This window comes from Chaetodon auriga, chromosome 23 (assembly GCF_051107435.1).
Source record: "Chaetodon auriga isolate fChaAug3 chromosome 23, fChaAug3.hap1, whole genome shotgun sequence".
NCBI lineage: Eukaryota > Metazoa > Chordata > Actinopteri > Chaetodontiformes > Chaetodontidae > Chaetodon > Chaetodon auriga.
In genome coordinates, this window is record NC_135096.1 from 14,824,993 (window position 1) to 14,848,590 (window position 23,598).

General features: G+C 43.8%; 1 protein-coding gene across 4 annotated transcripts; it reads right to left on the reverse strand.

Moving 5' to 3' along the window:
* Positions 1-1,195: 1,195 nt before the first annotated feature.
* On the reverse strand, positions 1,196-23,154 carry LOC143315902 (sodium- and chloride-dependent GABA transporter 2-like). 4 transcript variants are annotated; one of them, XM_076723468.1, is made up of 15 exons: positions 23,134-23,154; positions 12,889-13,136; positions 12,411-12,545; positions 10,037-10,177; positions 9,810-9,900; positions 9,513-9,645; positions 7,871-8,005; positions 6,635-6,738; positions 6,032-6,156; positions 5,758-5,870; positions 5,505-5,642; positions 5,282-5,384; positions 3,671-3,771; positions 2,836-3,006; positions 1,196-2,671 (listed from the first exon to the last, which is right to left on the reverse strand). In XM_076723468.1, exons 2-15 carry the CDS (start codon positions 13,103-13,105, stop codon positions 2,519-2,521), a joined length of 1,860 nt encoding a protein of 619 aa, XP_076579583.1. In that variant the 5' UTR covers positions 13,106-13,136; positions 23,134-23,154; the 3' UTR covers positions 1,196-2,518. The 4 variants fall into 4 exon arrangements, with proteins under 4 accessions (XP_076579583.1, XP_076579580.1, XP_076579581.1 ...); XM_076723465.1 differs by lacking the exon at positions 23,134-23,154 and adding an exon at positions 14,755-14,892; XM_076723466.1 differs by lacking the exon at positions 23,134-23,154 and adding an exon at positions 14,276-14,406.
* Between the last annotated feature and the right edge of the window lie 444 nt (positions 23,155-23,598).

Consider the following 23,598-nt stretch of genomic DNA (forward strand, 5'->3'; position numbering starts at 1 on the left):
TGTGAGAGGGGATGTTTGATCAGGGCAGGGCGTCGTCGACTCAGACCTGAGACGCTCATGTATGACTGCGTGTGTGTGTGTATTCAATCAATATGCATGTGAGAGAAGCATTTTCCTGCAGTTGTTTGACGAATCAAACATATAAACTAAATATGTTGAGTTTATGTGCACAAGAAGGACTGTTAATACATGTGGTGAAATGTATTGCAGCTGCAAACCAGTGGCACTGAGCCTGAGCACAAATCAGGCAACTTTCCACAGCATCTTTCAATGCTATAGTGAAAGGACACACACACACACACACACACACACACACACACACACACACACACACACACACACACGCTTTAGCTCATGCCCCTACAATGTCCTCCTCTCCCTCCCTCTTCCTCTCTCCCCTTTGAATCTCCTACACTCAGCCCATTGGATCATTTTTAATCCCTATCATCTGAAACTACGATGTATGCCAAAGCAACCATATGGACAGAAACCACCCCCATTATCCACACACACACACACACACACGGTAACCCGGATCACACGTGCAAAGCAGGCTGCATACAGTATTGAGCGTCACCAAAACAAGTTGTGTGTGTGAACCCGCGTGCCGAGCCACGTGTGAGGGACCGGCCCACTTTCTACGGTGGCTGGGAGTGGAGGGAATCCAATACGGTTAATTGACAAGCCGAGCCCTTTACATAACCACCGGGCTGTATGTAAGTGGTGGTGTCAGAATCCCCCCCCCCCCCGCCACGCTGCAACTCTCCTTCCCTCTTCAGTCTCCATGACTCCCTCTCATCACACACACCACCCTCCTCTTCTATCCCTTCATGGATATTAAACCAGTAACTCCCATCAGGATGAAAAAGCTTCAGATGAAGGCAATCACATCGCTTGTTCTTGCGATGCTTGAATGGCTGATGGTGCGTGTGTGTGTGTGTGTGTGTGTATACACGTACACTCTCTCTCCTCCTCTCTTTTCTTTCCTCCTGTCCTCCCCCTTTGCAGAAGCCAGGTGTGTTCCTAGCATCTGTTACCATGGCACCAAGGGAGAACACAACATCTCCTGGGTGGCAGCTAGCATCCACCACAGGTATATTCCGTTCTAAGGAACACAAACACACCTACCTGTGTACACACACACACTCACTCAACTTCTTCTTCGCATGCAATGACAACACAAACTCTTTTACCTGCAGTGTGTGTATGTATATTATATTGTTAAACACATCACATTCACCCAAAGAAATGTTCATGAACTGAGGTTATTTTTATTGATAAGGGGGCAATAAGATGAGGGCCAGTTACTAAAACTAGAGAAATATACCAAACTGTGGTGGTCACATTTTGACCGAACACCTTCATCGTCTCTCTGCATCAGACTTCTAAAAAAAAGATTCTTTACATTCGTGTGCTGTACTCTGAAAAACATGACGATCCCTCCACTGTATAGTGCATAGAGGTAATTTCTCCATTTGCCACTTCAGATTTACTGCATGTTACCATTCACGTTACAGTGCAAGACACTGTAATGTCCCGTACAAAGATAATCACCTTGGAGTGGCATTTCTTATTATTCAAACATTTTAAGTTAAATATCTTTGGAGGAGAATATAAACATAGTTCTGTTTTGTCGACACAGCAGCAACAATACTGTATTACTGTACTCCTACATGCTGATTCAGTAAATGATTGCATGTTTCCCAGCTTCATAAATGATAGTTATTTTTGGTACAGTGCACAGACATGCTAATAACTACATTTGAAATGTGTGCATTTGAGACAGCAACGAACAACAACTGAATAAAAAGTACAAAACCCTCCTGCCCACTTTTCTAAAAGATAAATGCAAAATGGATGAAAACAGTTTCTGCACATTTCAATCACTGTGTCCTAAAATGTAACCATGACATCAACTTAAACTCTTGATATATTGGCAGCAAAAAGCTGCATTTGGCTAATGCAACTCTTGCATCAGCACCACTTGGTCTGGGTGTAAGGCATGACATGAACCATTTGAACTCCATGATATGGCAATCACAGAAGGTGCAGCACATACAAAAGACAAATCACTGTATAAAACACGCCTGACTCATAGAGTCACTTCAGAGGACACCAGAAATATTCAGTTGAGAGTCAAAGCTAAGCACACATGCTAAATCTAGCATTGATCTCTCATAGAGAGTAAAGCAGTAAATTAATATGTAATGCTGACAAAAAAGAAAAAAAAAGAAGAAGAAACAGCAGCATTATTATTTATCTAGATCTCTATAAAGGCTGCTATTAAATGGTCCACGCGTACAGTGATTTAACTGGTAAATAATAGAGAAGTTTTTGGATTTTAAGCAAATAAAGTTGTCAAGATTGTGGAGTGTGCGCTGCTTTAGAAGAACTAACAACAAACGAGGACTAACGAGGATCAAGGCCCTCAACTGGGACCCAGCAGCATTAACCTTGACCCCTTATTAACAGCTGATTGGCTGACCAGCATCCAATGTTACGTTGCCACTGACCAGGATCATGCCGTCTGATCCTGGTTATCTGTGATCGGCTCCTTCGGCTTCTCAGTTAGGGGCAGTGGGGAGCTGTAGGGAAGTGCTGGGTTGTTGGTGTGGAAGTGGTGGAGGGCCTGTGATGAGTGTTTGGCAGGGGTGCACAGACGTTTGAAGCGCTGGGGGGGGGGGGACAAAAAAAAGACAGTTGTTTTAACATTGTAATATTGTTATTGCTCTGAACAAGTCTTTTATTCTGTGTTTAGTTTTAAAATCATTCTGTTTCATTATCTGAAATCAGCAGCACGTGGTACTAAATGGATTAAAGCGAGCTCTGGTGTACCTGTCGCAGGGTTCCTGGGGTGGTGGCCAGAGCATAGATGGCCCAGATGGGAAGCAGGGAGACGGAGGAGAGAGTGAGGATCCAGCCCAGCGTGGTGGCCCAGGCCGGAGCCACCAGGCCTTTCCCCAGGCTCAGCGGAGACCAGTTCACCAGGGAAAACAAGAAGGTGGCCTGCAGGAGACAGAAAGAAGGAGAAGTATGTCTGTGGACGGGTGCCAACAACCAGTATGACTTCCTGACAGCTAACATTCACATCACAGTGTTTGTTGTCAGGATGAAAGACCCAGAAGCACAGCAAGGAAAACATCCACATTTTAGGAAATATGCTTATTGCTTCCTTCTGGAGAGTTTAGGGACCATCGATACACTCTGATGTCTGTGCGGCAAATATGTTGCTGAAGCCAGCAGCTAGTTAGCTTAGCTGAACTCAAAGACTGGAAAAAGGAGAAACGGCGAGCCTGTCCTGTCCAAAGGTAACAGAATCCATCTGCCAACACCTCGAAGGCTCAGTCATTAACATGTTAGCATCTTGTCTGACATGTTAACATCTTGTCTGATAAATCTTATGCAGCATATACGTTCGATATAATATTCAAATTATGCTAAAATTACAAAAATATTCCTACTCTGATATGAAATATTTTGCCTTTGCGATACATAAATGCAACAATCGATGGGTCGAACAGAAGTATGAAGACACATGGACACACACATGTTGTGGCTGATTGACAGGCAGGAGGAGGAGTTTGTATGATATCCCAAACATGCGTTTATGTGTATTCTATTTCACAGCAAGCAGAGACTGACAGCAGGTCAGCAGGGTGGGGTCACTCACAGTGCACACAGCTGGGGTCAAGTATTTCCAGCACAGCTTGAAGAGAGTCAGGGGTCTGTAGCCGGTCATATCCCTGATATTGGCACTGAAGCGATCTGCTCCTGTTGGCATCAACAAATTCACTGTGAGTGGTTGTGTTTTGATTGGACGCCGCGGTCTGGTTTATGACTGACTTGTTGTTGTTTTTGGTGGCTTTGGCTGACTTTGGTTGGATTTTTTTTTGCCAGTGTTCACCACTACAGAGGAAGGAAGTACAGACGGGCCTTGAAAAACAAAACACTCATTTAATCCCACATTTCCTTCTTTCTACCATGTAGCACAAGAGCGACAGGAGATGTAAGTGTAGTAGTAGTAGTAGCAGTACTTGTAGTAGTTATGGCTGGAAAGAAAGAAGCAGTTATCTCAATCAAATTAAGTGAGACACACAAAATTACATAATCACCCAGTTTATGCTCACAACAACATAGAACTAAAACATATAATCTGAAATAGAAATATAGAAAATAATAATCATATTTCAGATTGTTTTTAGCACCGATAAGTGCACCTCGAGTTTAGGAAGTAGTTTTGGACTTAAGGATTTAATTATAGCCTTGTTTTCTGACTGACTTCTGAGAATTTAGCATATGGAATTTTCACAATAAAAGATATGTGATCACGTATGTAGAAAAACCTGATAGGTTTCATTTTGAAATGCTAACTAATTGTTAGCACTTATCTTTAAACACAGGTAACAACTCAACAATCTGATGACTCACTCGGTAAAAGTAGGCTCCCCTTTTCTAAAACAGCACAACCTGTGGAGTGGAATTCCTTCAGCACCACATAACAAGCAGCAGAGCAGTGCCAATGTATGTTAGAGTGCTTAAAAACTGTAAAATCCCACGGCCATAAAAAGCGGGGGAAAGGTGCACTGGAGTCCTGACCGCTGTGTTACCCAGTCCGCTCACAGCCCCTCTCCTCAGCTCCGCTGCTCCACTCACCTACTGCTGGGAGAGCCATAAAAACAGGCTTCCTTGGTATTCCTATTCACTCACACACACACTAACACACACCCTGCTAATCTTTTTGACTTTGTTATCACTTGTGATGCCCCCGTGCTTCGTTTTTCACAACTTTTCAGGGTCTTAATTCTTTACCAGGTGCAAAGTAAATTGTCTAAAACGCCCGAGCGCCGAATGGATGGTCCTGATGTGCAAACATGGCACGTTCCGCCTATCGCACACTTAAACAAACAATGTTTGTGTGAATGCTCTTGAGCCCCAGGTCTGGCTCGGATAGGGGCTCCCTGGGGCCGCCAGACTGAGACTGAGAGGCGACGGGGCCCGGGGGCTGATTTAGGGCCCGAAGGAGACAGACAGGGGCCTGGCTAGGAGCCAGTCTCCTTACAGCAGTGGGTAGCTGCAGCCATGTTAATATGCTGTCTACTGACTCTAAGTGGAATGCAGGAGGAGGGGAGGAAGTGGACCGCTTGACTGTGTGTTTATCAGATTCTAGGAACTACTTTCATTAGTGGAGTGGAAAAGGAGAGGAGAGGAGAAGAGGGCAAAGGGAGCAGAAGAAACAAAAGGACAAAAGGAAAGGTAAGCAGAGCGGAGCCGGGATTTTTACCGTAAATCCAACCGATGGCCACAGACTGGAAGATGGAGAGAAGCAGCAGGCTGGCTCCACTGCAGGAGAAATGGTCATAGACCTGGAACACATACAGACCACCCTGCATCGGGAGGGGGAGGGAGGGGGGCAAACATGCACACAAAAGACAAAAAATGGCATTATAACACAGCATGAAAGGCAAACAGGGTAGGGTACACCTCGCACACGTCCACCCACTTACCGGCGTGACCATGACCAGTCCTACCAGGAAGCAGACGATACACACGAACAGCAGCAGCAGCTCTCGACGGTGGCCTCGTCTGATCACGTGAGGGTACAGGTCAGTTATGGACGTCATCAGGGCCTCCAGACTCACGAACTGGGTGACAGAGGGGAGACGGGGTCAGCTGTGTGCTGTCACTTCAACACGAAACTACATCAACGCCGTGAAACGTAATTCATCAAAGTCGATTTGTGTGTGTGTGTGTGTCTACCTGTGTGTCAAGCCCCAGCATGATGATCATGAGGAAGAAGCAGACTGCCCACAGCTGGGGGACAGGCATCATGGCTACAGCTCTCGGGTAGGCAATGAAGGCAAGTCCAGGCCCTGAGAGGACACGCACCCACAGGAAAAATAGGATATTTCCAGACGCGGACTCATACAGATGAACAGTTTTTGAGAAAAAATAGAGCTCGATGGCACAGAGGAACGGGCCATTTCAGTATCAAGCACAAGGAAATTCATTTGCTCCCATCGAGCTGGTTCACCTGACTGGGCCACGGTGGCGATGTCCACGCCCTGCTCCTCAGCCATGAAGCCCAGCACAGAGAAGATGGCGAACCCCGCCAGGAAACTGGTGGCGCTGTTCAGGAGGCACAGGAGGAAAGAGTCCCTGGAAGACCACAGACACACAAGAAAGAATGTAGCATTACAGCAAGACACAGCTTGAAGAAATACGTGCAGAATTAGGAGAAACAATGTGATACGAGAGTCAAAATGTCTGAAAGGGCCTTCAGCAAAACTGGTCTTGATCTCGGTCTTTGGCCTTGTACGGTTAGGCTCTGGCCTTGTTACTGTCAACACACATCAACAGTTAAGTACTGGGCTCTTTCTGTGTGTGTGTGTGTGTGTGTGTGTGTGTGTGTGTGTGTGTGTGTGTGTGTGGGGGTCCTCCAGTGTGGGAAACATGGCAACGAGGGCTTTTCTCTGAGGTGTGGCTGTGTCCGTGTGTTTTCTCTGTCCATTCCAGCCATTCCTTCTGGAAGCCATCTGACCAGTGGGAGCTTACATCTTGCATTTCAGTGAATACGCTTTGTCTGAAGTGGAGTGTGAGCAGACGCTGTGCGGCTGTTGTGTGTTCTGTGTCTCACTTATAGCAGTTATTGTTGTATTTGTTGTAACTGCCGAGGGCTGTGAGGCTTCCCAGACAGATTCCATATGAGAAAAATATCTGTGTACCTGCATCCATCCATACCTAGAGAGAGAGAGAGGGACAGAGAGAGGGCACACAGTGTAATGAGCATGTCCCAGAATGTCCTGTAGGTGATATTTGGTTTTCTCTGTACACCACTTAACCTGATAAAATACACAGACAAGGCTCGAAAAATGTTTCAGTGTCCTTGACGTGTGTATAATAACTGACCAAAAATTTGCACATAAGTAGGAAAAGTAATAGAATCTGAGATATTTTCCTGTGACTGGCAACTTTTCTGGCCCGTGAGCGACTCGATTTTCATAATCTCAAGAAGAACTGCTGTCAGTGTATGCAAGCCAAATGGAGAATTTGACAGATATATCTTTAAACATCCTCAGATAAGCTTTATTTTGGACCGAAAGCTAATGGCAGTAACACCTCACTGTCAAATTCCCACTAGAAGTGAACAAATTGCTGGCGGGCTGGCGAGGAGCTTGCAAACACGTGTAAATAAACAACCTTCAACTTGCTCCAGCACTTTGTCACATAGTGTCAAGCAGCAATGTGTTTTTATCTGTAATCTTGGCACACAAAGTGCAAAAAAAGTGTGCGGGTTTATGTAAAACGTAAGCATAAACACTGAAGCATCAGCAGAACCTTCAGCAGTCTGTGCAGTGACCGTTAGACCCTGTGAATTCTCAAATAATACGGCTTCGTGCTCGCAGCGTAGTTTTGGTGATTGCTTCCCTATCTTGTCAAATACTTACTATAATTGACCTTCAAATATCTGTTTCTGATTCAAACACCTTCCTTGATTTGCGTTGGAAATTTCAGGCGAAAGCAAGTTAGCCATAAGGGTGTGCAATAAGGTCAGTTTTCATTCATAAACTCCTGCTGTCTCTGCATGGGGCAAAGCTGCAGACATGAAGCTTAGAGGCCAAAAAGTCCACAGCGTTCATCTTCAGAACACAGACAGTGCTGCCGACTGTACTGTAGATCTGACCATACACCTTCTCACCTGACAGGTTGGGCCCCCTGCCCGTAGGAGCTGCTATACCACCTGAAAGAATGACTGGAAGAGTTTCTCCAACAGAGAGTTTTTAATGTTGCATAGTCTAAATACTTCCAAAGCATGTCCATCTGTGCGTGTGCGTGTGTGTGTGCGTGTTTGTGTGTGTGTTTGTGTTCGTACCTGTGGGTCTGCCAGGCGGGTGTGGTTGGGTTTGAGGTAGTAGATGATGCCCTGCGTCGCCCCGGGCAGCGTGGCACCGCGCACCAGCAGCACAAACAGCATGACATATGGGAAGATGGCTGTCAGGTACACCACCTAGAATGTACACAGCGTGCAGGGATGTGGTCAGGACGGCACGGAGACAGAGAAAACAGAAGGGACACATCTGAGACGTCCTCAAACAGAGCGGAAATACTAAAAGAGGGAACCCTGGAAAGTCTTAAAACCTGCTGAAAGAAGGTGGCAGTAACACAACAAACAAGTCCTGCAATGACTTCAGTGCCAAGTCCCTGATTTCATTTGCTCGCCATATGAAAGAAGAAGATTTATGTTCTGTTTCTAACTTTGCTACCACGCCACAAAAAGAAAAAAAAGGGGCAAAAAAAACTTTGTGCCATCTAAGTGTTTTTCTGCTGCACGTGGCCTGGTTTACAGCAAATCAAAGGTTCTTTTGGTCATTCGGAAAGAGAAACTAGCAACTTTTTAAGGACTCAGGAAGTTCATTTGCATTTAAACGAGAGGAACAAATGTTTAAATTTAGTTCCTGGGCCCTATTCGCTGCTCCTGTACGCTGCAGCACACTTATTGGAGAAGAGCTGCTGGGCTGCTGAGTGTGAAAACTGCATCTCAAACAAAGACGTAGTGTCAACCCAAGCCGGAACGCACAAAAGCAGCTTTTAGATCCAGCTTTTATGAAGAGGGCAGAAGACCTGGGGTCAAATATAAACAAGCACCTGGATCTAAAAGCAGCATTTAGATCCAGATTTTATGAAGAGGGCAGAAGACCTGGGGTCAAAAATAAACAAAGCACCTGGTCTGCCGAAGCCCTGGAGGAAGACTGAGCCGCTGCCAGCTTCATGGTCACTCATGTTTATCTGATCTTGTGCTCTCTGCTCTCAGACGACCCACGCTAACAAAACTAATGCTGTGGGAGAAGCTGCAGTAGATTTAGTGAATTCCCCTGTGTGCTCCAGCATGGGCACTTTTTTTTTTTGAGCATTAATTTTGGCAAAAGGGCAGGATACTGAATTTGCCAAATTAGCTATTAGCATTTCCTGTTTGAGATGTACTTGTGGATGTACAGACAGCTTTCAGTGCGTTACTTTGATACTGGAGAAAACTTAGTAGAAGAGTATAAGAAGCATCTTTTTTCTATCATTTCTAATTGGCTTTATGGACTTTTATGCATCGGAGACAATATGCTCAGAAAATGTACACCACACTGAATCGAACAATGTATGTGTTACGTCTGCGTATTCAGATTTGACCTAGTTATGACTCGAAAGGGAAAGGGTTTCGCTTTAATGACCTCGTTAAGCTGTGTGTCACCGCCACTGCTGCTGCTGTGTCTGCTCATCTTGTTGATAAGCCTAGATAAGACTAGCTTCCTGTTATTCTTACCACATCTGTCGCTGTCAGCTCACCTAGTATCTGCACCTGCTCTGCACCAACTGCTGCTAAACATTCTCGCTTCTGCTCACTCATGTTGGTGAAAATGTTCATGTGAGAAACAAATCGAAGCAGACAAAATAGGCCTAGAAGCTGGGATGTGTGGGGGGGTGTCATCCTGCAGCGTGATGATGATGTCGGTGTGTTTTCTCACCTTTCCGGTGGACTTGACTCCCTTCCAGACACAAAAGTAACAGATGAGCCAGATGATGGCCAGACACAGAGCCAGCTTCCAGCTGATCAGACCCAGCTCGTGTAAATTGCTGGAGAGGTGGAGCACTTCCCGCCTAGACCACACAGACATGCAGACAAACATGCACACACACACACACACACACACACACACACACACACACACACACACACACACACACACACACACACACACCGCTGTTAATGCACGATGCGAAACAATAAACACAGAAAAAAGCACCAAGGAAGCTGCACTCACTCCCAGAACTCCATGACAGGGGAGGTGGCATTCTCAGGCAGGCTGCTCCCATTGGCTGTCTGGTTGTGGTGTTCAAACAGGACACACGTCTCTACAGCAGAACACACACGCACACACACAAACAAACAATAGACCAATAGACTCTGCAATAGACCCTGCTTTCCCCTTACAGGCCCCACAGCGGCCTCACATTACAACAAAGCATCTAATTTCCCGTCCTTACTGACCGGTGTTCCATGTGTTGTTACAGTGCGACCAGGGAAGCTCCGCCTGGAAGCTGTAGGACAGGTAGAACAGAGCCCAGGCCAGGATGACGATGTAGTACACACAGCCGTGCAGGATCATCACCTGGCTGGCGTAGCCGAGACCTGCGCAGACATAAGAGGATGCAGCTAGATGGATACAGGGTGTGGTGACTCACACAAGCACATGCCATCGGATGTATGCAACCATATACAGAAATAAATGAGCGTCAAAGCACCCGTGCTCTATTATCTCTTGCAAGTCACTTGAGTTTCTAATGAAAGCACCCATTTACTGAGACACTCGACACATGGCCCACATCTAGTACATCTTCATTACGAATGAATGATGGTCTTATGATGCCTTGAGTGGGTTAGAGAGTGTAGGCTGGAGACAAATAGCTGTTTGTGGCACCCTCTAATGAAATTCAGGCCTTCATCTGATGACGGCACATTAAATGTGCAAACCAGTGAGGAATTCCTTCAGAAGCATGTTAGTGCAGACTGACTGTATACAGATACATGAGCCAGGGGAAGAACTGCGTATTCTCTGCCACAACACAGTTTGTTCCTGTGTAAAACACATGGCCTTCACACGACGAGCTGTCAAGAAAATGCTGGTAACCCTGTGAGCATGTGCATGTGTGTGTGTGTGTGTGTCTGCAGGCCATATGGACCAAGGAGCAGAGCAGCACGTTGGCACTCATAACCATTTGTCGCTAAGCAGGGGAGGACAGCAATATGGAGCACACACATATTCTCTTTACAACGTGTTTCCCAGGCAGTCCAGTTAGCATGCTACTGAGCTTACCTGCACGTGTGCTTGAGAATGTCAACTGGCTTAACTGGTAACAGCCTAACCGAAACATTTTGTTCTATCACCTCCTGAGCAGCGGGCACTTTGCCGAGTGGCAAAAATGAGTTCTGTTAAAGCACTCAAAAAAAGGTATCCTACTGCAGCGGCACTGAGCAGGCCTGAGACTGCCACAGGGCTGCTCATGAAGAAGGTCCTTCAGTCCAAATTTAAAGACAACAAACTCAGGGTCCATTTCATAGCTGTTCTCATATCACCAGATTTTCAAAATGTCATGGTGAGACTGTTTGCAAAGTCAAGAATGAACATTCAACGTCGGTTTTTAAACCAACAATAACAGGAAGTTCTTTAAGTACGCTGAAAAAAACAGAAATGTGAACATCCACAATTGCACAAACTCCATCTGCTGACAGGGATCATGTGATATGACTGAAAGCTCCAGAACAGCTACAAAATGGACTTTGTGGTGGTTTCTGATCTTCATTAGCTCAATTTTGTGCTTTTAAGTCCATTTCCAAATTAAGGCAAAGTAGCACTCCAGTTTAGGAAAAACTGTCCCCTTGCACATAAAGTGGGAGGAATGGGAGGGTTAACAGGGGCCCCAGCACCCCCAAAAAGCAATGTGCTGAGCGGCCATTATATAACACAAATGCAAGCCAAGTTATTTTTAAACATTAACCAATCAAAGCTCAGCTCAGCCCGTCAACATAGATCTACTGTGCTGTTTGAATCCATATCATTCACCCAACAATTAGCCATTGTGCTCCACTGATAAATGAATCGAGCTGGGCTGGTCGGTGGATCAAAGTCCTCCATGGTGTTGCCGTGTTGGCAGTCCGGCTTGATGTCCAGGTACAGTTAAGGACTTTCTCTAAGCCAGCTGAAGTGTTTTGATCATCCAGGATCTTGTGTCCAAATGCACAGTGTTTTATTTCTCTTAAAAAGCATCAAGTTGACGTTCTGTTTCACTGATGTACATCTTCTGTTTGGATTGCAGGAGAGGAAACCACGAAAACTAGACAGTCAACCTCAAGTGTGTTTGTACTGGCAGCTGGGCGCACATGATCTTTGGCACTTTGGAATTTTTCTGATACACAAGCTGAGATTCACTCTGATCTGTACTTGCATGCAGCTAGCAGGGCATGACAAATCTGACTGCAGTCAGATGGCTGATATGTGTTTTTGTATTGATGTGGCGGAAAAGGAAACAGAGGCAGCAGGCGGGTTTACAGCAGCAGGGCAAGCTAATACAAACTGAAAGCCATTATGACACTGCAGTTTCCTCTGTGTACAGTGTGTCTGACTTACACCTTATCAGTGTGTTTGAACTTCATCTTATTGACTCACATGCTTTGCAAATACACATGGCAGCTTTGGATATAATTCAAAGAGCATTAAGAGGAAAGTGAATCGGAATAATCTGCAGCCGGATCAATAATGAAAAAAAAAAAGCCCAGGTACTCATAACAATATGCAATGCAACACAACAACAGCACAAACTGCAGCACAGCACAGCCTTCTGATGGCTTAATCAGATAAGAGTACCTCCAAATAACGGGCAGATACTCCTCCAGGCGCTGACCCCTCCCAGGCTGGTGTACTGTCCCAGTGAGGTCTCCAGGAGGAACAGGGGCACGCCGCACAGCACCAGGAACAACAGGTAAGGTACGAAGAACACACCTGGACACACACAAGGTGCAATCACTGTGAGGAGCTTCACTGGTCGCCTTCAGCCCTGAAATAACTTCTACCCCAGTTTCAAATTCTAAATTCACTTCCAACCTGACCTGCCAAAATCAGTGGGTACATTTCTTCACCTGTGCATCTGTATAGGATTTCCCCAGCTCTAACAAACACCTTGCAAATGCCACGTTTACAGAATGAGAAGTAGAACAAAGAAATAGGAAACGGACAGATGATGGAGAGCCAAGAGAGAGAGACAGAATTAACCACAATTTTTCACACTTCTTAGCTGAAACTTCCTATCCTCTCCCCCGCTCCTCTGCTATCTCGCATGCTTTACCTCCTCCGTTCTTGTAGCAGAGGTAAGGGAACCTCCAGACGTTTCCCAGGCCGATGATCTGGCCCGCCACAGCCAGGAGGAACTCAGCCTTGCTCGCCCACTGTCCCCTGGCATGCAGGCCGTCATCTTTGGTGGCTTCTTTCCCATTGCAGAGGCTCCCTTGGTGGAACTTACTCAGCAGCAGGTCCCCTTGCTGTGGCAGCATTTTGTCGGCCATCTCTGGTTCCGGCAGAGACACGCACACACCCCTGAAGACAGAAAACCCACAGATGCTGTATGTCCAAAGAAAGCAACTACTGCATGTAAACAAACACAATCCCTGTAGCACTGATATTAAACCCTCAATACAAAGAAAAAAAAAGGACAAAAGAAGATCTGCTCACATCTTCGCAGCTGGGACTGAACAGCAAGAGTTCGACTGTATTTTCTAACAGTTGGTTTGGCTGCCTCACTTATCTGCCATGTGTGTCTCAAGGACAGACTTGTGAGGGTGTGCGTCCTTTATCTGAGCTTCGCAGCACACTCAAGGACTAGATTGGTAGATATGGGCTGTGCATCTGGTGGGGGACTATTTCTGTTATAAAACTACACATTTTTGTTCTGTTGTGCCAAGCCTAACATCTAACATCCTCAAAACTCTGGTGTATATTTGTACACTGTCTGTATGAATGCGCATGTGTGTTTACGTATAAAAAGACTCCCAGTGGCTTTCCAGACTTTTGCTAAACCAGATGACTACACAGCATCTATATTTACATTAAACAATATCCAATATAAGGGATTTAATCAAAATCTCCACCATATTTCAGAAATGCCTGCATATAGAGACCTTTGTGTGTCGTAGTCACACTCATTGGTCAGTTGATAGTTAATAATCTTCTCACACTTGTAATGGTCATGTGGTATTTATTGTACATGTTTTTTAATGGTGGATTATTTCCATTCCATATATCTAATTAGGAAAGGGTTGGGGGTTGTGGCACTTGCTGCAGGTGCAGGAGGGGTTGCAGCTGAATTTTTCACTTTCTTTATTGTTCGTAAACAATGACACACCCAGGACAGACATTAGAAAACATAAACAGACAAAACCAAACAAAGACAATCACACACAGAGTTTGAATTATATGCAGCACATTATGCTTGTTTAATAACTTAAAGGCTTTAGCTTTTTTAACATTCATATAAGATGGTGCTCTTTTATTTACATGTAATAAAAGTGCAGGAAAGTTGTTTCCGCGTGCATATGGACTATACCAAATATAACGGATTGCTGTGTGTTATACAGCATCGTATCTAACACTAGATCAACTACATTGATTTCAGCACTTTTTTTTTTTTGGAGAAAGTTGGCTCCGTCAGTCTAGAACATTGTGGTATGCATACATACAGTGAAAGAGTCTCTCTTGTCCTCAGAAATCACACTTCAGTGTCCACTCGCAGCGCACCTTCTTCGCTTTGAAGCCGTAAACGTGACGTAACCCAGTCCCACTCTTCCTTTTTCCTCAACATTGTCCCCGGCTGTGCCATGTGACACATAACGCTGATATAACGACCACAAGCCACCTTTCATAAGCCACACGTCACTGTCAACAACACCCCAACGAACAGGAAAAACAGAGTAACATGAAAACGGTATTGAACAACACATGGTCTGACTCAAATGTTCGGTTATCTCCAAACTGAAGGCTACACATGTAACGTTCATGAGAGCGTTATGCAAGCCGTGAACGGTACAGGCGTCTTTTCGCTCTCACGATGCTCTACGGCGGATGCCTCAAATGAAAACTGTGCAACTTCACGTGAATTTTCGCCGGGTATGTCGCGGCAAAGGATAAACTGTAGAGAAATCGACATTACGTTGCCTACCTCGCCGTTTCCTGTAGCTCTCTACAACGCGACCACCCCCGTGTGCGGGTGGTCAAATGGTTCGTTCCAGTGCTGCTGACCGGTGCTGCGTGCGCCTCAGTCCAACTTTAAAGAGGTGACAGGTTGGAGATGAGCCGTGGCTTGACTCTCAAGTAAATGAGAGAAGAAGTCAGGGGGAGGTATCAAAGAGCGTGCGTGTGCCGATAAGCTCGGACTGGCCTGACGGTTGGCGGAAGTAACGACCGCGATCGTCGCAGTTGAGGAAATTGATGAAGTCCCATTATTATTGTTTGGGGATGGGCATGATGAACACCCTGGGTTTAAGTTACTACCTGCTGTATCAGTACTGACTGATCAGTGAAAGTGTGCAAGAAGCAAGTGAATTTGCAACTTGTCAACAGACGTGCAGCTCAGCTGATTTTCGGCCTTGGACTGTCTGTTTTCCCTTACTGGAGCATTGTCACGTGCTCAAATGTTTTCCCTTTAATGTCAGCACATATAAAATAAACCAAGCTGTTCCTGTGATGTGGTCCTTTCCCCAGTACAGGTTCTTGTAGTCACATCCTGCAGACTACTTTGCAGTGGGTTGATTTGAGCAACGGGTCCCAGCAAGAGGCAGTTATTTTAATATAAGATCTTATATTTACAGTGTTAGTGATTTACTTTCGAGTGGCTAATAATGATATAATAAAAGTAAATCATATAATCTATGGCATTATTTCAACAGCTATGGTACAATGCATAGAGCGAAACAGAAGTACGACTGTACTGCCATTATATAGACTTCATCCTGCCACCTTAAATTGTCATGTCATTACCCAAAGGACACACTTCCACCAACCCCCATGCCCATAATGTCATAAGACACTCGAGAATATATTGACTGAATAGATTAATGCCTTAAATATAGCATTTATATCAAATCTGTGCTTTGGAAGTTTTTTGATTGGTGTGTGCCTTACATGTACATTTTTATAACCAAATACTGCATTATGAATACAACTAAACCAGTACATCTGAACTATTTAGGCCACCTTAAGCAGCTCTTAGTGCATTTAATGGGCTGTGTCATTACCTGTGCTCTCTCAGCTGAACATTTATAGCCACAGTAAAAAAGTCCAGACTCCAGCTGACACTGTGCTCTAAGGACTTCATTCAGAAAAAAATGCATTCCACTGTAAAGGCATATTAGTTTATATTACTAGATGTATAAATCACATGCAGAAGTGGAGATCGTTGTAATCTCCAACCATTTATGCTCCAATTCAAGAGCTGCCTTTATGCAGATGACATATTATTTTACCTCCAAGTCCCCCCAAGCTCTCTTCAAGACCACAAAACTATACTTTTGTGCACTGAATAAATGATACGACTACTTTTGACTGCCTTTGAGTATTTTTTATCATTCAAATTTTGTTGATATTGTTCAGAAATTTTAGCAGCTTAATTGAAATAAAATATTTTGACAAGCAGTTTTACATAACACAAATAACTTACACTAAGCTGACCTGAAGAAAGTAAGAAAAAACATTATTTTAAAAATATATACACGTGTATAAAAACTAAATACAATGTAAATAGAGCACATTTAACATAACACAGAGCTCTCACTGTGCATATTAAAGTGCTCTATTTTATCCAATTAATGCAATCACATCGCATTAGCAAAGCTGACAAATATTCAAAAGCACACACACAGTCCTGCACCACACTTACAACCATACACATACACTACCCTATGACCTAAAGCCAAGTCTCCATATTTGGAGAAGTGGTAACTTTTGGTGGTGGTAGTAGCGGTTTTATTCCACTGTTACCTACAGCAACAAAAAAAACCTTAATAGATTACAAGCAGTTCATTTAGACAACTACTACCTTGGAAATCGTCTCCTGTGTGTCATATGACATGAATTCTGAATGAAGTGACCCATTTTGTGTACAAACAGATTGCAACAATGTTACAATTTCAGATTTATTCAACCTCATTAAAAATGAGAAATTCTAATAATGATAAAATCTATAATGTTTAATTGCTGTATATTGTGAAACAAGAAATAAAATCACCAAATCCACGATCATAGTGCAACTCTGACATTCATCAAGCTAAAGAAAGACCGAGTTGTTACAATGACACTATTTCTGTTTAAGTATACTTTTGTCGCCCTCATTAGTGTACAAAAAAAAAAAAAAAAAATCTAAAAGTCAAGGGTTAAGAGTCAGGAAGTGGTAAAAAGTCTTGCAGTCGCACACAATGCACAAATTCCCAACCACGCGTGTGCACTCCGCTCACGTACACATTCACCGCCTGCAAATACTCTCTTCAAATGCAGACTCTGCTTTGCCTCCCAGGGGCCAAATAAATCCCAGCATTAAGGGTCCTTCAATACAGTCGCCATTGTTCTGTGCTGACAAACCTGTAGCCCCTGTAAATTTGGTGCCACAGCGTGTAACTCAGACCAGCCGTAGCCGTACACAATTTCTGCATGCTTTACGGCTGTTTTTATTGGTGTCTGGCATCCAGGACAAGGGCAGTGGGTCACTGATATACAGTGGTAGGCATTGTGAAACTCTTGCAGCCTGCGTCTATCCTGTTGTATAACTGCAAGGTTTTTGGAGCTTTTATTGGGACGCACGCTGAAGGGAGTGACGAAACTTCAGCTTTGATTATGATATCTGCTCTACATTCATCCTATGAACACAACCTGAGCACTTATACTGTATGTATATCCAGTTACCGTGCAAACACTCAACTACAGCACACAGTAAAATACCTGCTCATATTACACACATGCAGCATAGGCAGGGGCTTCACAATATATAAAAACACACAAGCAACCAAATGCTAATGTTAAATTTGAGTAAGCATGGTGGGTACTTAAATTACAGCTACCTCATTTCTCCAGCTGACACCAATGTGTGCAAGTTTTGGGACTGGTTAAAGAGATCATCTGACAAAAGTGTCAGGTTCACTACGGCATCCAGCAGAGATGTGTCTTCATGCAGGATCTGCAGAAACGATACCTGACACTTGCCTGCTCATTCATTGTCAGGCAACCTGGGTGCCAGCCACATGTCTAAGGTGACAGGGCTATAGAAACACACTCCTGATGCAGGCTAAGAGAAATTGTCACTGGCCACAAACACACCCTTCTCGTGCTATGAGAGCTGCTTTGCGTCTGTCCTTTGAGTAATTTAATCGTAACAAAAGCTATTGTTATGTGTTGCATGAAGGATAGTATTCCCGTGTGCTGTGAAATTGCTGAGATAAGATGAAGATGTGATGGATCTGGTTTGATAATAAGGAATTCAGTGCCTGACTCGAGGATAGTAGGCTAGAACAGAACACCAGCATCACCCGCTCTTTCTGTGGTACTGAGGAGTTGGAGCCAAGTCAGTAAAAGCTGTTCTTGCCTTTGTAATCTCTGACAGCTTAACAAAGGATTTAACAACTTTGAGGCAGGTCAGGTCGGTACAGTGCAGCTGACTTGCTCAAAAGCACCTCAACAGTGTGAATGTTTGACAACACCAGGCCATCCATTTGATTACAATCTCCCAACTATCAGACCAGAAAAGTATGTGACCAGTTCACATACTTCGCAATATTTGGATTTGAAATTGAATTACATCCAAGAATTGAATGTAATTCAATATTAAAAAGGGGGATGATTCAAATTTCGGAGCAGTCAGGCTAGACACATTAATCTGCTGTCTCAACCTTCAGGTCAAACACAGTGCATGAAATTAAAGTGGTCTTTTGCCTCGTTTCAACCCTTTGAATGGGGAGGTCCTGATGTGGTCAACATCAGACCTCCGAGTCCGGAGCTCCCTCCTATACTCTGCTTCCCATGTCCTGAATAGGTAAACATTCCTGTGGCTTAACCCCTTTCCTCTTCAACCTGTGTGAAAAACATCCCCTGTGCAAGGCGAGTCATTTAAATGTAACCTCTCGCCTGTGTCCACACTGTGCAGGGCTCCCCTGTGGCTTGTGGTAGGCCAGATATTTGGTGCTGATAATCTTTCCTGGAGATTTCAAGGGAATGTTTTGAGGGGCAATTCCCTACATGAGTCCTTTAACCACAGTGGGTTGCCCCGTCATGTGTTAGTGCTGCTTTCAGAGATTTGTGGGGCTTCAGTGGAAATATAAGGTACTTTATCCAAACCTCAGTTTATACTCGTTTGCTTTGGTTGTTTTTGATCTTTGCTCCTTTCCCTGCTGATTTCTAATTGACATGATTGTGAATTGAAACTAGTCCTCATTGAGGGTCATCTTGATTTATCCATATCCTTACTATCACATTAGACACTTGACTTAGTATGTGAGTGCTATTCTGTGGTTTGCTCAGCGAGGTCGGTCAGTTTGCTGTGGTTAAACGCTTTGAGAAACAGGTCAAAGTGCATGAATATTTCTTTGTGTTAAGCCGTCTTTACACTGCTGTGATGAGCGGAACGGCCATTTTGCTCTCTCTCACATACTTTCAGAAGTATTTTGTCGCATGCTAAGCTAGCAGAGTGCTCGGTGGCTCCAGCTGCTTACTTTTCTCAAGACCAGATGTTGATTCCGTTGCTGTTTTCAGAAAACTGAGTCCATGTAGCACATAAGAATAGGAGGACACAAGCCAGTTAATCGCTCATATTGTTTGAAATCAGCCTCCACATGTTTCGAGGCGATATGAAATGGATTAATAAAGACTGTCTGGTCAGTGAATATCCTTCCTCTCCCCCATGTGTCCAGCCTTCGCCTGTGATGAAGCAGGCTCTCAGCAGGTCTAGACAAGCTAAACACACTGAGATTCCTGCTCACTGAGCCGAAGTCAGGGGCCAGATGATCATGTTATGGGATTTGAGTGGGGATGCTGGACTAATAAAGTCTCATTTCATTTGACATTAGCATCAACCCTTAAGCAACATGTACACTGTTTAATTTGTCTAAACCAAACACTGTTGACAATTTTTAACATCTCTGTATGCCAGTGTGACAGCCAGGAAGATTACAGTGATATATTGATATAAGGTACCAGTATATGGCTGAACTTGTATCGCCAGTGCTGTATAAGCCTACATTCATGAGGCTGGTTGGACTGATTTTGCAAAAGAAGGATGAAATTGGAAGTCAAGCCTCCAGCTATGCAGTGACTAAATCACCTAATGTGGACGAGACAACCAGGCTGTCACACCCTGGACTGAGGTTGCCCCAGGGAGGAATGCAGGACTGAACTACCAAAGAACTCGCTAACAGCAATAGTATATTATCTATCTATATCTATGTATCTATCTATCCTTATATATATATATATATATACACACACTGTATATTTGCTTGTTCACTTAAAGTGTAAAGTTTGAATATTCTTCCTAAATGTCTCTGGTGAAGTTTATTAATTCTCTTTTGGATGTGAGTAAGAGTGGAATTATTTGAATGATGTGTGTATTCATGTTCCATAGCCACACCTTAGTTTGAGGGAACAATTGTGGCAATGTTACAATGTTTTTCTTTAATCCTACTGACAAACGAACCGAAAACATAACCTCCACCTGGGCAATAAGCCCCACTTCGTCCGCCACTTACAGCAAATAGTTTTCATCCCCCTGGAGAATTTAAGAAGAAAAGTCTGCGGGAATCTGACTTTGAAGCTAAGTTGATAATTTAAGTGGATGGAAGCTGCTAAGTCCACAAAAGTAATAATTTGATTAATTTTCAGTGACTAGTACCCCACTTATCTCCACTGTTGTGCACATGACAACGTTGTGGGGTACCTGCAAGGTAATTATATCATTACAGGCCATCGCTTCCATTATAACCTGATTTGATTATTTCATTATTGTGCTCTTTACTGACTTGGCAGCTCTCATTGCAAGATTTTGCATTCCATAGGCAGCTGTACATACGCTTGGATGCGGCAGAGACTTAATAGAGGTTAAACACCTCGGTCAAGGGTCTCGATGGGCCACACTGCTCCACTCGGGATTTGTAGAGGGGCCCCTTACTCGTGAGGCTACAGGATAACATGGCAGAGAAAGCATGAAGACAGGAATATTTGAAAATAACACCACCTTCTGCTGGTTTGATAAAATAATGGAGGTGCATTTCCAAAGAGAAACTGAGCAACAACTGAAATGAGGGATGATTAAAATCATGGCTGTAGATACTGTAGAAGACTCTGGACTTTCTAATATCATGGCTATATCCAAGATCCAGCTGACTGCTGGCAGAGAATATTTTCAGTGATTCGGTCATCTCTTAGTCTGTCCAGATACCGCAAAAACAACAAAAAGACGATTATTATGGAGATTACTCATCTGATAATACTGAATCACAAGCACATGATGAAAGCTAGCTACAGTGGATAGCATCTGACACACATTCGCAGTGAAGTGACACACACTTTTTCCATGATGGGAGGGTGACCCAGAACAATAAATTCTCTGATAGAGAAATCTACACCCAGCCTCCTGCAGCTATATTAGCTAATTAGCACACAACTATGGTCCAAGAAAACACCAAAGCATCAACTTCTTCCTTATGCATAGACATACATGGGAATTATGAAGATCTTGGCGACTGCTCAGTGCTATTGGGGGGAGGGGGGGGGCTGGGCCTATATTACCGGTTTTTCTGTTCAGTTCTCCTGCCAGCAGCCTATCAAAAGAGGCAGATTGCTCAACACAGGCCAAAGTACCGCCGCACGGTGATGACGGAAAAATGCAACTGCCAAATCCAAGTAGCTGCCTCAGCACTGTGGTTGGATCACAAGAAAGGGTTGGAAACATCCGTGGTCGACTTTGGCAGGCGTTACAAGGTTCACGCAGCTAAATAAGGACCACAAATAAAACACATGTGCTGTAACACAAATGAGTTCATGCCGTAGTAGCACAGAGAGGTGAAGTATAGGTGAATAAACTTCTTAACCTCTTAACATTTTCCAACGTGTCTTCAGTCAAGAGTGACCTCAAAGACACACAGATGATAAGAGTGCGGAGTAAAATGTTCAACACTGATGGACACAAATCACCTGCCTAAGATATAACAGGATCATGGTCTTACTTTGGAACACAAAGGTTTATTTTTTATTTATGACCCAGGCGCCTTCAGGTGTTAGCTAAATCCATGGTCACGCCTCGGGGACAGACAGCAGCTTGACCCGCAGGCCTACGACCAAAATGCGTTGCCTTTTAAGCGATTTACTGAATCTTTCAACATTATAAGGTGATGATTGACAGAAACTATACTGGGCTAACTTAGTTCTTCCATGTTTGGCCATCAGTGGTTGAGAAAGTATTAACAAATTGCTGCACTTTTTTAAAGCATTAAGAAATGAATTGTCCAGCTTTTTAAAATCCTTGACATATATTAGTAGTAAAAATTCATTTGTTCCTTGTATTCTTAATTAAATTATTGCTTTTATCACTATACGGTCATGTTCTCAGTTGTGTTGTAATGACATGTTCTGCAGATGTCCTGCACCCATAGTGAGTATCTGGTGTCAAAAGTTGGGATGTGCATGACCGCGCACTGACGTGATAATGTCAAGCATGACGGCTATTCGCTTCAAAAGAAGTTCATGTCTATGTCACATCTTTGAGCTAATGTGGTCCATGAAATGTCTAATCTATCCACTTTCTGATAACACTGCAGTTTAATATTAGCATTTATTAACCCAGTGCCTACAGCACATGGTTAAGAATCCAGACTCTGGAAATGTGTTGTCCCTGACAGTAAGTCAACCTCTAACGCCTGTTCTCATACTTTCATGTGCATCAAGCTCCTGTTGATAGACTCTTGATAATCTGACATTTTGCTGTGTCATGTGGGTGTGGGGTTGTGGCCACAGAGCACACAGAAGCCCTTCACACATACAATAAGGTAGTGGCACATAATGAGAACACAAAAGCTGGAGGTGTTGGAAAACAAACTTGCATACGTATAATCAAAGCCATGCTACAGATATCTATCATAAGTGATGTGTTGGTAATACAGGTAATGATAAGCTAAGAGTTGAGGAAAGTACAAGGCAAAGGTGAACACCTCAGGATGAATGAAACAGGCTTTAAATGACTATAACTTTAATGATAGCTTTGCTATTGGTTTTCTGTGTTTGGATCAGGAACATCAAATCTTGCAGCCGGCCTGTTAATCCTAGCCTATAACCATCAACTTGCATGCATTATGTAATTAAATTCTGTTCCATCATGTTATATTACTTGGCAAACAGGTCCACAAACATGGCTAATGGCACTGTGCAAACAAAATATTTTGTTCACTTGTTGTGAAATTCATTACATATCCAAAACAATTTTAATTTTGAGCCTAATACAGACACTTGCACACACACACACACACCCTCAAGCCTGCGTACACATATATAAATATCTTGCACCTACCGGTGGAAACTTGACACTGTCCTCTCTGCAGTCCTCTCTGATGTTGGATCATAGACTCAGTGAGTGTCTATGATCAGTAATAAAAAAAACACATCAGGTGGGAGGTGCAGATAACCTTCAAGCATTCAAGTGTGTTGGATTTGTTTTTATGTGGTTATGGTTCTGAGCCAAACTTTGGCTGTTAATAAACTGAATGTGAAAGCAAAGCAAAAAGAAATGTCCCTCACTCACCTCTGGGGCTCGCAGTGACTCCTCAACTCTTGTCCTGTCCTGAACGAGGGCTGAAGTGCAGTACGCTGAAGACATCACAGGTGTATTGGATGAAGGAGGAGGAGCTGACTGAGCCTTGAGGCAGGCAGTATGGTTTGCCTAGTGATGCTTTTAAGAACCCAGGAATGCTGCAAAACGGTTGCTAATTTTCATTCTGAGGTACATGTACTTTTCTGCTACCTTTACGTACTCCAC

What these genes read in the sequence shown, in the direction of transcription:
- LOC143315902 (XM_076723464.1), bottom strand. An exon ending in GAGTCAAGTCCACCGGAAAG is followed by an intron (nt 8,006 to 9,512) that starts GTGAGAAAACAC and finishes TGTACATTCTAG; the next exon opens with GTGGTGTACCTGACAGCCAT. An exon ending in GGCCATCGGTTGGATTTACG is followed by an intron (nt 3,772 to 5,281) that starts GTAAAAATCCCG and finishes TGATGCCAACAG; the next exon opens with GAGCAGATCGCTTCAGTGCC.